This window comes from Cupressus sempervirens, chromosome 3, assembly GCF_028749045.1.
Source record: "Cupressus sempervirens isolate cs-2001-9-10 chromosome 3, ASM2874904v1, whole genome shotgun sequence".
In the NCBI taxonomy this organism is placed as follows: Eukaryota; Viridiplantae; Streptophyta; class Pinopsida; order Cupressales; family Cupressaceae; genus Cupressus; species Cupressus sempervirens.
The window spans coordinates 800,458,860-800,472,987 of NC_143120.1; the positions used below are offsets into that span (position 1 = coordinate 800,458,860).

General features: G+C 35.9%; 1 protein-coding gene across 2 annotated transcripts in view; it reads left to right on the forward strand.

The window, feature by feature from the left end:
- The window catches only part of LOC149569217 (ARM repeat superfamily protein), a 280,021-nt gene that overhangs the window by 202,084 nt on the left and 63,809 nt on the right, over positions 1–14,128 (forward strand). For both annotated transcript variants that reach the window (XM_089821970.1, XM_089821969.1), the window contains exons 9-10: positions 12,329–12,402; positions 12,533–12,630. In XM_089821970.1, coding sequence (XP_089678096.1) covers positions 12,329–12,402; positions 12,533–12,630 — 172 coding nt within the window. The remainder of the gene's footprint in view (positions 1–12,328; positions 12,403–12,532; positions 12,631–14,128) is intronic.

Sequence of the window (14,128 nt, forward strand, 5' to 3'; positions counted from 1 at the left end):
AGAATGACTGCGATAGACCCAATGCTACTAGCACTCAGTACAGGAAGACATCTTGTAGTAGTAGAGATGGGTATCTTGGGAACCATCCTCTCAGACGTAATTGTAGATGGAGGATCAGGAGTGAATGTATTGCCAGAAGATGTATGGAATAAGTTGGGGCAACCTACGTTGTGGCCACCTACATTTCAACTACTCATTGTCGATTAACACGGGATCAAGCCTTTAGGGACCTTGATGGCGCAACCTGTAACTATCGAGACATAGCCATTCTTATTGGATTTCGTGGTCATACCATTAAAAAGAAAAGGGTACGACGCCATCCTCGGACGGGGCTGACTGGAACAGGCAAAGGTGAAACATGATTGGAAATGAAACACTTTGTTCATGGAAGATGGAGGCCGGAGATTTGTAATCGACCTACACACACAAATGGTAGGAGAGGAGGCAGCATTGTCACAAAGGTGAAGGTGGAGACAACGAGGGGAAGAAACAAATGAAACTCGACGAAGAGGGAATATTGAGATTGGAAGGAGGGTCTAACGATGATGACCTAGACTTAGTAAACGACCTATTCCATTGGCAGATGGAGGACTACAAGCACTTTTTGAGCTGTAATATGTTAGGGGTCAAGGATGGAAAAGAAGAGAATGAATTTTCGAAGGAGTATAGCGAAGTAAAGGAAGGAGAGGCACAAATAGATGAAATGCGTATGCATACGTTTAATGAAGACAAACCTATTAAGTACGAAGAGCCTACAGTAAAAATGATGAATTTAGGCGATGAGACCAATCTGAAAAATATATTTGTGGGAGATGACTAGAATCCAGTCCTGAAAGCGGTAGCATTCAAAATATTCATGGAATATAAGGACGTAGTTGCGTGGACATTTAAGGACCTGAAAGGGGTACCACCGAAATTATGCATCCACCATATACCACTGATAGGAGTAGTACCTGTACGGAAGTAGCCGTATCAGATTAACAAAAACTATGCCGCACGGGTTACTGATGAGATCAACCAAATGCTTGAAGCAAGCATTATTTTTAGAGTACAGACGAGTGAGTGGGTATCGCCGATTGTGATATGTCTGAAGGACACCACTTAGATAAGAATATGTGTGGATTTTTGATGTCTAGATGTAGTAACAATGAAGGATCCGTTCTCGATACCATTCACCAATAGTATTTTGGAAGAAGTTACGAGGCATGAAATCTATTCATTTATGGATGGATTCTCTGGATACAACCAGATATCTATTGTAGAAGAAGATAGGCTTAAAAGAACCTTCATAGTTGAAGATGGAGTATATGCCTACAATAGGATGCTGTTCGGATTGTGTAATGCTTTGGCAACATTTCAGAGAATTATATTGCACATATTTGATAAGATGTCTATTGGAAATTTTAAGGCATTTCTAGACGATTGGTCAATTTTTAGTGTGGAGGACAAGTATATAACTGCACTCAAAGAATGCATGTAAAGATGCAGACGGGCGAGACAAGCACTCAATCCGAACAAGTGCAGATTCATGGTACCGCAGGGGAAGCTTGTAGGGCACATAGTATGCAAAGCAGGATTAAAGATGGATCCTGACAAAGTTCAGGTAATCTTGGAAATGCCATTGTCGATAGATGTAACAGAGGTAAAATCGTTCCTCAGACATATTGGATATTACCGAAGGTTCATTAAGGGCTTTGCGAAAATATTCTACCCGCTTGACAAACTAACATGCAAGGGAGAACCTTACAAATGGGATACAGAGCAAAATGAAGCCTTCGAAGGACTGAAAAGAAGACTAGCTACAACGCCTATCTTGGCTTATCCGAACTGGGATAAGGGGTTTCATGTCCATGTCGATGTGTCGAACTATGCAATTGAAGCAATGTTGGCACAAATAGGTGATCACAGATTGGATCATTCGGTGTATTTTGCGAGGAGGCTACTATCTAAAGCGGAGAAGAATTACAGTACAACAGAGCGAGAGGTACTTGGAATGGTATACGCCGTACAAAAATTTAGACATTATCTACTGGCGACGCCGTTCGTATTTTATGTGGATCATCAAGCACTATTATATCTTGTGAGCAAGCCCATCATCCAGGGAAGGATAAGTAAATGGCTATTACTGTTATAGGAGTTCACATTCAAAATTGTGGTATGACCTAGAAAAGCCATGTGAGTGCGAACCATTTATCAAGGATCAAATTAGGAGAACTAGCAGAAAGAGTCAATGATGATTTTCCTAATGCACAACTGTTCCAGATTGTCATACTACCATCCTGGTACGAAAGTATGGGGGAATATATTTCAATAGAACAATTTCCTACGGAAATGCCGCCGAACGAGAGGAGGAAAATGGTGCTGAGGAGTTGAATGTTTCAGTTGATCAACAGGTTGCTGTATAAGATGGGACCCGACCAAATTTTAAGACAGTGTGTTCTAGAAGAGGAAATACCAAAGGTGTTGAAGGAAGCACATGAAGGACCAACAAGAGGACACATGGGGTGGATACAACTGTACGGAAGATACTTATGGCAGGTTTATGGTGGCCAACTATGTACAACGATACCAGGGAGTAGGTCATTACATGCGATACATGTCAAAGGGCTGGGAAACCACTGAGGAGGGATTTCATGCCTCTTAACCCTTCACACACACAAGAGTTATTTGAATGATGGGGGTTGGACTTTGTTGGACCCCTCAAGGTAAGTAAAACTAGTAGATGTAGGTACATCGTGATAGCAACGAAGTACCTTATCAAATGGGTAGAGGCACGAGCCGTACCTGACAACTCTGTAGTAAGCACGAAAAAATTCATTTACAAGCAAATCATCACAAGATATGGAATCCCGCTACAACTGACAAGCGACAGTGGGGAACACTTCGTCAATCACATCATCCAACTACTAACCGAATATCATTCTCATAGGGAAGGAGTCTTTTAGAACATGTTTGGACCACTGTTGAGAATATTGGAAATTATACACAAAGATAAAGCACACCAAAGATAAAACGACGCATAATGTTGTCACCGATGTTTGCAATAAGGGATAAACACCAGAAGAAAGACAAATGTGATTCATAGAAACCAAACGAATGTTGAATATCATGTGGACGATTTTGCTTCATGCTGAAGTAAAGGGCATTGTCGAGGATTTTCATGCAAATCACATATAGATGGTTTTAATATTTCTTAATGTTTGAAATGTCTAGATTGGAAATAGTTTGATTTAACAAAAGTTCAAACACTAGTCTAATTAAACGCCCAATCAATTATCATTAAAAGGGGTGTAATTTACTTTTATAAGGAAGCGACTTGTCACATTTCTTTAATTTTTAAGATATAACTAATGAGAGAAATGGAAAGCAACATGAGATATTAAGAAGACATCATTAAAAAGAAGAGAAAGTATTTTATATTATTTATCTAGAGGTATAAGGAGCTTAAAATGACTTTGTAATATAAATTCATATATCTTATTTTAATAATAAAATAGAAGGTCCTTTGTTTATTTTTAAATGGCATGGAGATTTAAATTGCAGATGATTCGTACTTTGTAATTATTTTTTGAATTTTGTGTACAATTTAAATGTCAGATAAGTGGCCATGATCATTTAGCATCTTAAACTCGATCGTCATAGATATTGTGAAATATCAAATTATTTCTGTGTCTGTGTCCAATTTGTCTCCCTACCAAAGGAGTTAAAGTTTAATCTAGACTAATTTAAGATTGCATATATATTTGATCTGTCATATCTTGATTATTTAATTGTTGGTAGTATAGCACTGTAAAGTTGTACATTGTATAGCACTGTAAAGTTGTACATTATAATGTTCATTATAGTTGACTCTCTTGCCCAAAGAAGTTAAAGCACTGGTCTATTGGATTTATATTTGAAGTTAGAAAAACTAAAACATCCTTCTTACAAGCATCAAATCCATTATTGACAAAACTATATACAATTCATTCAATTCAAGCGTTAAGCATTGAGTTTCATTTTAATCGAGTTCAAGGACATTGCCATCCGAAGAACTCCAAAGCTTAAATTCACTTTAGAAAAGCTCTAAACCAAGTAATTAGGTTCGAGGAGAAGGTCTACCCGCCTAGGTGTAGTGGAGCCTGAAATGCAGGGGAATCAAGGTGATTCTCGTTTGTTGGCCAAAACTGATTGTGGAATCCTATCGGAGAAGTGGTAGGCTCTTGGATTTCCAATCTGTGGTTTTGGGAACCAACATGACTAACTGAGAGAAGGTTAAGTTCCAATCCTAGAACATAGTTCTTATCAAGGAAAATCACTTTCGTTCCTCTAGATTCTATTTGTATATTGTCTTTTTTCACAATTATGTACTCACTAAAAATAACTGAATCTAAGAATGGGAGAAATCTGTAACCAACCCTGATGATTAGTGAAGTGGTGAGAGACACCTAAATCAATATATCACGCAGAGGGTTTTACACTATTGTGAAGTCTTTTAGCCATGAAGGCGTAAAAGGAAGACTCACCCTATTCAATTTGCTTTGCAACATGCGCTTTAGGTTGTAAACTAGATTACTTGACTTGAGAAGATAAGTATATACAACACTGTAACTTAATATGACTAAACTTATGGCAATAGTTGCACTAGTTTTCTTCTTCAAGCCTTCTAATGAGTGAGAAAACGAATTTTGTTGAGAAGACTGAGAGAATTGATCAGTGCCTGCATTCTTATGACCAAAGTTAGTAGAGAAAGCGTGTGTGTTTGAAGAAGAGATGTTACCACGTCGAATTGTTGTTTCCAACAATCTTGCTATTGAGACATTACGTAGAGATTGGAAAACAAAACATGAGAATGAGCGAAAGCATTGTTGAGATTTTCAACAAAGTGCTCATAGGAAGATGGGAGATTCTTTAGAGTGATCACCACCATGTCTTTGTCCATTTTGTGTCCAATGGCTTCCAAATGATCTCGAATGTCCTTGATTTTACTGTGATGTAGGAGCATCTTGGGATAGTTGGCAATCTTCTATCAACCAAAATATGTTTGAGTTTGGTTTTAGAACTCGGTGATTGTAGTTAGTAAACTTGGTTGAATGGTGGAGATGCTCGGTCATTTGGAGTTGGTTCTCAGTAGAAGATGTGTTGCTTCATTGACAAACTCTATAATTGGGTTTGGATGTTGTTTTACCGAACATGCTCAGTAGATGTTTAACTCGGCAAATGATTCATGCTTGGTGGATGTATTCATACTTGGTGTTTCACCGGTTGAGCTCGGTGTATAAGTTGTGTTCGGTTGCTATTTTGACAAGCTTGGTGGTTTGGTTCACCGACGGGTTTATTCTAGTTGCCTTGGCTAGTTGACATGTGTATGCAATTTGGTTCATATTCCTTGTGATGTGGATTGACTGTTGGGATGTGTGTGGATGTAAATCTAAGATTGGTTCTTTCTCCTATGCACATTTAATGATTGTTGGATGTTGACATGAAGGATAACACATCTTGTCAAGAGTTCTAGAGATTTCTATTTGTAAGGCCAACTTGTGGCTGTGATGTATATAAGGAGGATATCGGTAGCATTAGGAGCGAGTGAGTTAGGAGCTATTGGGTGAGAAAACAACAAAGAGCTCGTAGCTAGGTGTGGGCTTGGGAAACAAGAAGAATGCTTGGTGGCTTTTAGTCTCAAGTTTAGATGTGTCTAGGGGTTTCTACAAGATTGCTGTTGTGTGATACATTTGGGCTAGCTAGTGAGTTGTATTTGGATCCTATGAGATCTTGTTGTTTTTGTTGATGTATTGGCCATAATCGAGAAGGCCTTATAGCCTAACACATTATATGTAATTAACGCTTTTAGTAAATAAAGAGTTGTATTTTGGCATATCTTTTTGCTGTGTTGTGTTTCCGCTATCAGTTATTTAGCAACTTGGCTGGACACGACATTATGTTTTCAGACCCTTCAACCATATGGTGCTGTGTCTTATTGGGACGAGCACATGACTCTTATTAGAAGTTGCATGTAAACATTTGAGATGCACCCAAATTTCAGTAGCTCTTTTGCCAAAAGGAATTTATGGTAGCTTCTCATTAGCGACCAAAAGTTTGATGAGCATTACAACTTGTCAATTTTGTTAATCAAATTTATCTACTCTGTCTTCTTTCTTAGGATGATTAGTCTTGCCCAAAAGAATTCTATCAAGGCTATTGTTTTAAAAAATTGTCATCATACATTGCTTCCTGGTATTGTAGTTTATGCTGTTGAAGTTTTAACTCCTCTCAAGCATAATATTCTTCAGAGATGCAACTATAAAAGCTGAGGACAAAGGTTGGTTGACCATATTGCAACACAAATATTGAGGCATAATAAGACTAGGGTAGAAAGCATGAATGGACTTTAAGATTGAACATGATATTTTCAAGCACGGATCCCAAGACATAACTTTTGGAAGGATCCATTTATTTTGAAGACAATTAAAAATCCTCTTGAAAAACCCACCAAGAATCTGCATAAAAGTGTGAATCCAGCTAAAATATCAAAGGGTTGTAAAGAATCCCTAACACACTGAATGTACAAGTTTGCAAATATTGAGAAACTGATGACTCGGCTATAGATTATAGGTTTATGTAGGCCAACAGAGCTTGGACAAACTTGAGAGTGAGCCCTAGACATAGATGGAATAACTCGACAATTTGATAAGGGGTACAATTTTTAACAAGCATGTTGATTGTAAGAAAAACCATCATAGAAAAATGTAGGAATAATTGTCAACTAGAGAAAAGATTGCAGTTCGCAAGGAAAAACAACCACTAATGTGGTCATTCAAATAGACCCCAAACATTGGTTGTATCAAGCAAAGATCCATGTGAATGAAGAAAAATGACTATGGAAGTTGTAGGTAAAAGCCTCGTTGAAATGTAGAAAATGACCCATGAGATGTGCTGAGAGAAGCAAAAGGACCATGAAGCCACTCAAAAATATAAATACAACCCTCGAAAATGAGCCATGGGATGTATTGAGGGCCAAAAAATGAGACATAGCCTAAAAGTTGGAACCTAGGGACAAGAAAACTTGCTTTTAGATGCAGAAAGAAAACACTAGTAGTCTACAACAAAACTCTAGTTGAAGATCCACACATAGCAAACAATTTTGTAGAAAACTTCAAATATAGAATTTCAATTTTAAAAAAAAAATCATTTCAATGAGAAATTATAATTTTTTTGAAAAGACATAATTAGCTTAGCTCTTGATACCATGATACACAAGAAAAAGGTATAATAATTCGATGATTATTAACAAAGAACAAAATTTTGTCATAGAATTTACAAGAGAGATGTTTCTAAAATGAAATATACAAATACTAGAAAGAATCTATTATAAAATATCTACAATATCTATAAGTGACCATTAAATATAGAGACAATCTAACTCATTAGATATTATTCTAATAAAGAGATGCTTGATAGAGTGGGGCAATGTTGTTCATTGAGGACTTACATGACATCTTTTGGGGTTTAGTCAGGGCTCTTAACCCTAGGACTTTGCATGAAGCTATTTTGACTACTTTAGATCTTAACATCTCACCACCACCTAGTTTTTATCAGCAGGAAAAGAAATTTTCGATGAGCTCCAAGCCATTTCAAAGGTCTTTCCCTAAAGTAGATCAAGAGACACATAATGAGTTAAGGAGGAAGCTTTGCTTCTCATGTAAGGAGCCTTAGGAGCTAGGATATTGACACATTGGTTAAGACAAGATGCATCTCATAGAGGTTCTTCTTGATGTGGATGATGAGCAGTTATAAGAAACACATTCACAGGGCAGTAAGTTTGAGGGTGAGTACGAGACTATGGAAGTGGACCTTGGAGATGGTGATGCATTGGACTCATCCAATGATACTATTGCCACTCTTTCTATGGTTCCTAGATAACATCCCTTTCTATTGAAAGTAGTGATTGTAGGACAACAAGTGACTCCCCTTCTGATAATGGTGTTGCACACAATAACTTCCCTGGTTACAGTGTGACAATTGTAGATGGTTTCACTATGTGGTGCATCAGGAGAGTTCCATAGTTCACCATACAATTGGGCGTCACATGTTGGCTGATGATTTCTATGTTATAGGTCTTATTGAGATTGATACACTACTAGGCATCTAGTGGTTACAACCTCTTAATTGGTACATATAGAATTTTAAGAGGATGAGTTGAAGTTCATAGTGAATAGCAAGAAATTGGTGCTAAAGGCTTTATGATTTTAGCATGCAAGATGGAGTTATCTTTAGGCATAGAGATGTTGCTTGGGTGGCATAGTGCTTCATTTTGTTGAACTCACCTTCTTTGTTATGAGCAGCCATTTATTGATGTCTAGTCTCTAGACTGCAACATTCTAGTTTTCCAGCCTTAACTACCTATCATATTATTGAACAAAGTTACTTTATCGTATTCATGAGCATGAGAAGGCAGTAATAACAGCTATTTTACATGCTCATATAAAAGAGATCAGTGGTTATAGCCATTTGACTAAATTGCCTTAACTAACATTTGAAAGAGCATTCAATCAACAAATGCAATATATATAGCTGCCATTATAGCCGTCACCTAATGGAAAGAGAGATCATTTTCTACTAATACAGATATGATACATTTCATAATCACATGAAGGCGGTTTTACAACTACTTTACATATTCAGATGGAAGCAAATCAACAAATATAACGGAGTAACTGAAAAGAAAATAACTGATTAAACAATATTAACCATCTAACATATCTTCAACCTAAAATTTGTAAATTCATAAAAAATAAATACCCGTTACAAGAAGAAATTTGAATGCAAATCATATCTCTGTTTTGTGCAAGCCTTGGCATCTAGTGGAGAGGAGAAGCATTGTTATGGGCTTAACCTCCCAACCGCAGAACCTTAAGCATCCCCACACAATCTCAACTCAGAAAGTCCCTCCCTACCCTAGGATTAGGTATGAAAAACCATTGTCTAGTCACTGAGCATGCTGGTGTTAACAGTGACCCACCACTCGACTTGAAAACAAGACCTATACAATGGACTACCATGAGTTGACTCAGTTTAAAACAGTTTCATTACTTGCATAATTTTTTATTGATTGTTCTTTCTCTTATCATGCAGGGATAACATGTGATTCAATGGTTATCAATACACACCATTCAGCTTGACCATGCTGGTCTTCCTTGCTGAATTTTATGGGTGATTGCCTAAACATTATATAATCACAACCAATGCATTTTGCTCGACCTAGGCCTATGGATTTACAAAAGATTTATAATACTTGTAATTTATTCTTGACTTTTCATAAGAGTGTTGTCTTTTATCTCAGAGTGTATATAGCAGATACCTCTGTATAAGCTTGCACTATTGAATCTTACTCCAAGTTAAATAATAATTTTGAAAAGATGTCAATGTAGAGTGCCATAGGTTGTTCGATGTGGAACATGTTTACAATTCTTATACAATGAAATAAACAGTAGGTCATTTCAGATGAAGACTCACCGTTATGTTGCCTTCTAATTCCAAGCTAAAACTACAAGTCCCATTATATCAAATTTAAAAGCATAAATTAAGCAGAAATGTTTTCATGATCTGATTGTAATGTCGCTTCTTGAAATGCTCGGTTGGTCTTAAAACAATGCTGGTGAAACTGAACCAAGACCGCTAATCTTAGAGGAGATAATATTGCAAGTAATTCCTGATGCCTGGTGCAGAAAGTTCGACATTGTGTAGCAAATATGACCAAGTGATGCTTGATTAAGGCGAAAGAATTATCCACGGCAAGATGGTAATTGCAGCTAGTATGCAACTACAAGAAAATGTGAAGGATTCACAAAGAATATATGAAGCAAAGCCTTAAAACAATGCATGCCGTATGAGATCGTGATAGCTCTATCGATGATGTGTATATGCTCACTATGAACCATCACACAGATTTTTTCCTTCTCAGCTGCATGGTTGAATACGAGCAAGAAGTGTGAAGGTGGCAGGGAGTTACAAACAAAAGCCATCGGCACATATGTGGTAATATTATTAAATTTGCCACTGTACATTATAAGGTCCGATGAAATAATATAGATATATGGCCACTCAAGATAAATTAATAAAACTATTGCCAAGGTTGGAAAAATAATAATCATAGTAGCTTTATAAGACGTTGACATAAGGATGAAAATAATAATTTTACTCTTTATATTTTAGTATAATGATACGGAAGACTTCAATTGTTCCTAGTTCATTCCATGCTCAAGATGAATACTTTTATTATTTTAAAGATGAATACTTTTATTATTTTAAAGATATACACATATTGACCTGGTTAGCTCATGGTTGTTCAAAGTATACTCTTGGTTGCCTAGCCATTACCTGTAGCCATAGTGGTTTAGGACTCATACCTATCTGCCCAATGATAGGTGATGCCCCTGTGCCCAATTCCATCTTTGGCAATGCTTCCCCACCCCACCTTCACCGCATTCTTGCAAGTGAAAATTTATCATGGTAACAACATATTGCTCACCATTTTACGAAGTCAAAATTATCATAGCATATGATCATATTAGCCATCCATTTCTAATTCATATATCATTGTAACAATTGAACAATATTCCATTTTCCCATGAAATCATAACGAGTAACCAACATGTCATTTTCACATGAAACCATAATGAATAACTAATTGAAACAATCACTCAACTTGGCATGAAGCCTCAACGGCTATAAAGGAACATTTATAATTAAACCAAAAATTGGTATGTAACATAGACAGTTTTGGACAAGAATAGTTTTGAATTTGGTGATGTTCCTCCTAGTGGACCTACTTACCATGGATTTGAGCATATGATAGAGCTAGAAGAGGGTGCTAAGCCCTTGATTATTACTTCCTATCATCATCCTAATTCCTTGTAGTTGACCATTGTATTTTCATGGTTCACGTCAAATATTCTATAAGTTTCCTAGAGTAGCTATAGATGACATATTGTAATTCATTGCCACAATTACTGATCTGAAATACTTAGCCTCTGATATTCATCTCTATTTAATAAGTCACTTCACAAAGAATTGATTAACAGCTAGAATTATATTATATCTGCTGGGTTGGATCATTTCTTTGTTTTAAACTGTATCATTGGATAGTTGCAAAATTAGTTTTACAATGTGTCAAAAGGTACATTGACTTTGGCATGCTATATCAAATGATGATAGATTTCGATTTGTTAGGAGACACAAACTCTGATTGTGTAAGATCAGTTGACACCCAACAGTTTATTCCCAGCTACAATTTTTGCTTCGGTTTAGGATTGTTTCATGGTAAAATAAGCTTCAAACTCTTGGTTTATTTTCAATTGAAGCAGAGTACAAAGTAATTTCAAGTGCTAGTTGGCAAGCTGGTTGGCTATGGAGACTTTTGGCTTCTTCAACTCTACTTTTTGGCACTGGCTGACTTTTTTTTGTGATAATCAGTGTGCTGAAGTTGCTGAATATCCTAGTGCTTCATGCTCACACAAAGAACAGGGGACTTATCACTATATCTGCCAATTGTTCAATTTTAAAAACATTGCTCTTCATTTCTGCACATTTAAGTTTTAGTTCCAGTACCCTCCCCCGCAAATTGTAGGACATGCTTGGTGTTGTTTTTCAGTTTAGTCGTTAAGGAGAGCATTGTAGTGTTATTAAATAATATCTTCAGTTATTAGTGTGTAACCGCCATTTATTGTACCTGCAGTCTTTTGTAACTGTCATCTACTTCCAGTTTATAACTACTTATTTTAGAGTATGTGCTCTCTTTAGGCAGACATGCCAATATCTCTCAATCTATTTTCTAGAGGTTTACCAGCAATGTTGCTGGGTATATAATATTTGGTTGCTTATAATAACTAATAGAATTATTCAAACTTATGGCATAGTTTAGAAATGTGTCTCTTTATAAGGTTTATTTCAACTTATGATTAGATACTATTGTCCCAAATGGATGTTATGCTGCTGAAGCTTTTTGTGAGTTTTAGTTTGCTTTTGTTGTTTCTTTTGGTTGTCTCCTTATATAGGTATGATGCTGGTAAGACCTATAGTAAACAACTAGATGTTTTAAGAAAGTCCTATTATAATGTAGTGTAGTGTAATTTATTGATCTACGTAGTTTGTACACATGATTTTAAGGAATGCCATTGCCATATAGCAGTTTATTTTTGAGAATTTGTGTTGTCTTTATTGTTTTTATTATTTGTCTATTAGTATTGGTTCCTTGGTCTGTTAATGATTAGTAATGTTGACTTTGTTGGTATCTTTTGAATTAAGAGCAACAACGTTAACGTAACATTTTGGATTCTTAAATATCCTGTAGGTTGCTGCAACTCCTAATGGTGCAAAGTATTTACTAACCCAAAACATTCTTCACCGACTAGCTACTACAATACGGTGAACAGTGAAAGTTTAACCCCTAATTTGCTTTGATATGTAGATTTTTCCCTATCAACATTTCGGAGTTACTTGGATATCCTCAAAGCTTTCGGAGCTAAGCTTGTTGACATTATACTTACATGTGCAGTGATAGTTCTCTGGATTCCATGTTGCGAACAAGGGCTATGATGATTAGTGCAAGGCTTCTTTCTTTAGATAGTGTGTATTCTGCAGTTGATGAATTGGGTAAGCAGAAGATAACTGGTGTTGTGCAATCTTAATATTTTAATATGAACTTATGCGTGAAGGCTGGTGAAAGTGAGTCAATTGTAATGATGAAAAGTTTTATTTATAACTTGTCATGCTTGCTGTTCTGGTACTTTTTTCATGCTTTTGTCCTTAAGTATATTTTAAAGCTTGATTGCAATTGGTATGTGCTCTTTCTGCCATTGAATTGGAAGGTTAAAAAATCGTAAAACAGCTTCATGCTTTTGAGATGCTGCAAATAGAAAAAATTTAATGTTAATTTTTTGGTTTTAAGAAATTCTACATTTATCTTTAGGATTTTAGTAGAAATGCTTGACAATTAGAGCTAGGTTTCCTTACTTTTATCCACTATTCTCCTTATGCACATAGGGTTTAACATGTATGATTCATTTATGCCAATCAAATTAAAGAGTTAGTTAACACTAAGTTCTGGGTTTCCGTTAAAGAATTCTTTCTTTTCAGTAGATCAATCTCCTTTATCTATCATTGTACAATGTCAAGATGAGGATTGAATATTCACGACCATGCTGTACATATTAGGTTCAAATGATTAGTCTGAAACAATTGTAGTGATTTTTTTAAGTAGCGTAACTTTTGTCTGAGAAGTTGAATGAATAATAAGATCAATTACACATCTCACTATAATTTGCATGTTTTTAATAGAGGGTTTATGACTACCTGTTTAGTTCATGATTGTCTGATTTTAATTGTCCTAGTATATGCAATGATAAAACAATTGTGTCTTTAAACACTAATTCTATTTATACCAGTTATCTCAACAGTTAATATACTAACAATGACAATTAGGAATTCTAAATAGTGCAAATTATATTAACTAAAATTGAGCTTACTTTTGTTAAAGAGGTCTAACTTAAGGTGTTTGATGAGCTACTTTGAATACATAAGGCTCATCCAGGTTTTATTTGGGTTTGTGCTTCATAGCTTATTACTTATGGCCTATCTCAGATTATTTAATAGTTTTGGCTTTACACATACCAAGGAACAATTAAGTTAGTTGTTTGCAATTCTGAACTCTATTCAAATCCAGATTCTTAACTAACATTTAGCTTAGGTTTGTCAAAGTAATTTAGCTTGAAGTATTTGATGAGGTACTTTGAATACTCAAGGCTCATCCAGTAAGTGCTTTTTGGGGTTATGCTACATTTCTTATTACTTCTGGTGTATATCAGATGGCTTAATAGTTTTGGTTTAACACATACCAAGGAACAATTAAGTTAGTTTTTTGCAATCTGAACTTTTGTTGATAAGGATTATTCTTCATAGCATACAAAATTCACTATTCCTACCTTGGTTCAAGGGTCTTACTATTCTTGATGACTTATTCATGGTTTCCACTATTTTACAGGACCCTGGTAATCCAAAGTGCTTCCTGATAAGGGTCTAAATTTTATCCCTTTAAATAACATCCAAGTGCTTCAAAGTCTACACATTCTTAGATCATTCTTCGATAAAGATA